General features: G+C 46.1%; 1 protein-coding gene across 1 annotated transcript in view; it reads left to right on the forward strand.

The window, feature by feature from the left end:
- Nucleotides 1-88: 88 nt before the first annotated feature.
- SGF29 (SAGA complex associated factor 29) overlaps nt 89-3,914 on the forward strand; it is a 9,034-nt gene continuing 5,208 nt past the window's right edge. Inside the window, exons 1-5 of the mRNA XM_015413180.1 lie at nt 89-215; nt 1,163-1,241; nt 1,542-1,617; nt 2,245-2,317; nt 3,838-3,902. Coding sequence (XP_015268666.1) covers nt 1,167-1,241; nt 1,542-1,617; nt 2,245-2,317; nt 3,838-3,902 — 289 coding nt within the window. The 5' untranslated portion in view covers nt 89-215; nt 1,163-1,166. The remainder of the gene's footprint in view (nt 216-1,162; nt 1,242-1,541; nt 1,618-2,244; nt 2,318-3,837; nt 3,903-3,914) is intronic.

Genomic DNA, 3,914 nt, shown 5'->3' on the forward strand with positions numbered 1-3,914 from the left:
TGTGCTTGTGTACGTTGGAGACTGGCATATAGACGCGTCATCCTTCTCAGTCCCTCATGGTTACACCTCTAAACCAGACAAAAATTCTGGCAGCCTTATGGGTGCATGGGAAACAAAATTCAAAAAATGCAGAATTCAAACGGTATTATATTGCAGTTGGAACACCGTTTATCTTCAACTTCAACTTGATATGGTTATAATCCAGTTGCTGTCAGGTAAGGAAAATGGGTCAGATTTTCAAAAGCTCAAAGACATCAAAAAGTATGAATCCAGTACGACGCGTCATCCTTCTCAGTCCCTCGTGGTTACACCTCTAAACCAGACAGAAATTCTGGCAGCCTTATGGGGGCATGAGAAACAAAATTCAAAAATGCAGAATTCAAAAGGTATTATATTGCAATTGGAACACCGTTTCTCTTCAACTTCAGCTTGATATGATTATAATCCAGTTGCTGTCAGGTAAGGAAAATGGGTCAGGTTTTCAAAAGCTCAAAGACATCAAAAAGTATGAATCCAGTATGGTGCAGCGATTAAAGTGCCAGACTAGGATCCAAGATATTTGGGTTCAAATCCCCCCTCTGCCATGAAGCTTACTGGGTAATTGCTCTGTGGCAGCCTACTTTCCCTTTCAGGGTTGTTCTGATGATAAAATGGGGGAAGAGAGAACTATGTCTTTGCAGGAACAGTGGGGGTAAAAACCCATAGTTTCTGGTTCAATATGATCAGAATCTTATGCTCCCTTTATCAAATCTATTGTAAACTGTTACTGAGACAGCTGTGATGCAAACTCCTTAGTGGACTTCTTGCCTGTTGAAATTTACTTTAATTTATTTTTACTTTGTTTATACTCTGCTTTTCTCCCCAGTAGGGACCCAAAGCTGCTCCACAGCATCCTCGCAACAACCCCGTGAGAATAAGTTAGGGTGAGAGTGTGTGACTAGCTCGAAATCACCCAGCCAGCTTCCATGGCATAGGGGAGATTCAAACCTGGGTTTCTAAATCCCAGTCCAACACTGTGTCCGCTACACCCCACTGTCAGGTGGAGATGCGTGCTGCACTTTTTATATTTATGGCTGGTACAAAAATAAAATCTGAATTGATTCAAGCTGGCGGACATCATGAGAATTCAGTATCTGTTAATTTTTCTTTTCATCCCCGTCAGCTCCATGGCTCTGGTATCGGCTGACTCCCGCATTGCTGAACTTCTGGGAGAGTTGCATCAGCTTATCAAACAGACCCAGGTAACGAGACAACTTTTCTGGAATGTTTGATGTTGTAAGGACTGGATTGGCTGGGACAGAGGGGTTTTTTTCAGGGCTTTTCCCAGGGTGGGAGAAGGAAACCCCAGCAGCTTAGTGGGATAGAGGGCATCATTCATTTTATTAGGGTCCATTTTGGATCATGACTCGTCAGAGGGTCTCTGTAGTTAAGACTAACCGAGGAAGGGACACGCAGTAGTTTGCCTGGAAGAAAACATCTTTCAGGTTTGGGTAGGAATTGCGGTTGCCTGTAAGGTTACACAGGAACCCTTTCTTCACCAGGAGGAGCGGTCGAGGAGCGAACACAACCTGGTGAACATCCAGAAGACACATGAGAGGATGCAGACCGAGAACAAAAGTGAGTCGGGATTCCTTGGGATGTGTCGAGCTGCCTTGTTCACTCAGTGTCTTCCTGGCTGATCTCCCTCAGAGCCCTTTCAAAACCTTTAAGACTCAAATCCTATGTGATACAATAAAAAAAATATTTTAAAAAAAATGACTTGTCAGAGGGTGTCTGTAGTTAAGACTAACCGAAGAAGGGACACGCAGCAGTTTGCCTGGAAGAGAAAATCTTTCAGGTTTGGGTAGGAATTGCGGTTGCCTGTAAGGTTACACAGAAAGCCTTTCTTCACCAGGAGGAGCGGTCGAGGAGCGAACACAACCTGGTGAACATACAGAAGACACATGAGAGGATGCAGACCGAGAACAAAAGTGAGTCGGGATTCCTTGGGATGTGTCGAGCTGCCTTGTTCACTCAGTGTCTTCCTGGCTGATCTCCCTCAGAGCCCTTTCAAAACCTTTAAGACTCAAATCCTATGATGCTTACCTGAGAATACGTCCCACTGAAATTAGTGGGACTTTCTTCCAGGTAAGCACATGCAAGATCGGACCCAAGAGGGCGAGGGTTGGGGGAGATAGACTGTGAGAGAAACCTCATGGCAAGACTGGTCATGCCTCCTCGTCAGCTTTTCTTTCCCTTCCTCAGTTTCTCCATATTATCGGACCAAGTTACGCGGCCTCTACACAACAGCGAAGGCTGATGCGGAAGCGGAGTGCAAGTGAGTGGCATTTATTCTTTCCAGGTTGAAATTGGTGTGTGTAGCTCACTGCTTTTCTTCTTAATGGGGGCCCATAGCAGCTTGCAGCGTCATCCTCCTTTCCCTCATTTTATGCGCACAGCTGCAACCCTGTGAGGAAGGTTAGGCTGAGAAAGCGTGACTGGCCAAAGGTCGCCCAGTGAGCATCCATGGCAAAGTGATTTAAACCTGGTTCTCCCAGATCCTCGTCTGATGCTTGAACCACATGTGATGCCGGCTCTCAGATACAAAAATATTTTTGGCCCGCTTTTCTGTCACACGGGTTTTAATCTAGCCCACAAAAAGTAAAGGTCATTGTACAACGATTTAAAAACAATCGATTTTGCAAGTGAGTGGCATTTATTCTTTCCAGGTTGAAATGGGTGTGTGTAGCTCACTGCTTTTCTCCTGAATGGGGGCCCATAGCAGCTTGCAGCGTCCGCCTCCTTTCCCTCATTTTATCCGCACAGCTGCAACCCTGTGAGGAAGGTTAGGCTGAGAAAGCGTGACTGGCCAAAGGTCGCCCAGTGAGCATCCATAGCAAAGTGATTTAAACCTGGTTCTCCCAGATCCTCGTCTGATGCTTGAACCACATGTGATGCCGGCTCTCAGATATAAAAATATTTTTGGCGCGCTTTTCTGTCACACGGGTTTTAATCTAGCCCACAAAAAGTAAAGGTCATTGTACAACGATTTAAAAACAATCGATTTTAAAGCCGTTTTAAAAGCCACAGGCACCCAGTCAGGTCTTGCTTTTCTGCTCTTCTGTCTTTTCCTCCCGCTCCTCTTCCCTTGCAGTTTAGCCTAACACAGTGGTGGCGAACCTATGGCACGGGTGCCAGAGGTGGCACTCAGAGCCCTCTTTGTGGGCACGCGTGCCATCGCCCCAGCCAGGCCCAGACCATCATTAAAGTGTCGAATTCTCTGCCAAATAATTTTAAGTAAATGAAAGCATTTGGGATTGCTTTCCTTACTTTGTTTGGATCATCTTAAGTTAATGTATGAGTTGTTTTTTCTAAATTAAAACCTCAGTATTCAGGTTAAATTGCCGTGTTGGCACTTTGTGATAAATAAGTGGGTTTTGGGTCGCAGTTTGGGCACTCGCTCTCTAAAAGGTTCGCCATCACTGACCTAACAGCAAGGGCTTGTCTCTCTCCACCTGATGTGAGCCGCTTTGGAAGGTGCCTGTGGTCTGAAAAGCGAGATCCAAATCAGTTAAACTGCCAGCAACGAAATGGCAGAAGGGGGAATGGGGATGCTGGGCTAGATGGCCCTGGGGCCTGATCCAGCAGGGCTCCACTTAGGTCCTAGATGCCCAGTGAAAACTCCCGTGATCAGCGATGACGCTACAGCAGAAAAAGCCCTCTCCCTGATCGGAAGCGGTTAATCACTGAATGTTGGAGCACTTAGACCAGCACCTGGTCTGATGGCCTCCAAGTGTTATGTTCCCAAGTATTTCCATCGACTCACTTTCCCCAATTTCCTCCCTCCACCCTTCCCAGCATCCTACGGAAAGCCTTGGACAAGATCGCAGAGATTAAGTCTCTTTTAGAAGAACGGCGCATTGGTAAGTGCTGTG

Source organism: Gekko japonicus, unplaced genomic scaffold, assembly GCF_001447785.1.
Source record: "Gekko japonicus isolate JY-2015 unplaced genomic scaffold, Gekko_japonicus_V1.1 scaffold5660, whole genome shotgun sequence".
Lineage (NCBI taxonomy): Eukaryota > Metazoa > Chordata > Lepidosauria > Squamata > Gekkonidae > Gekko > Gekko japonicus.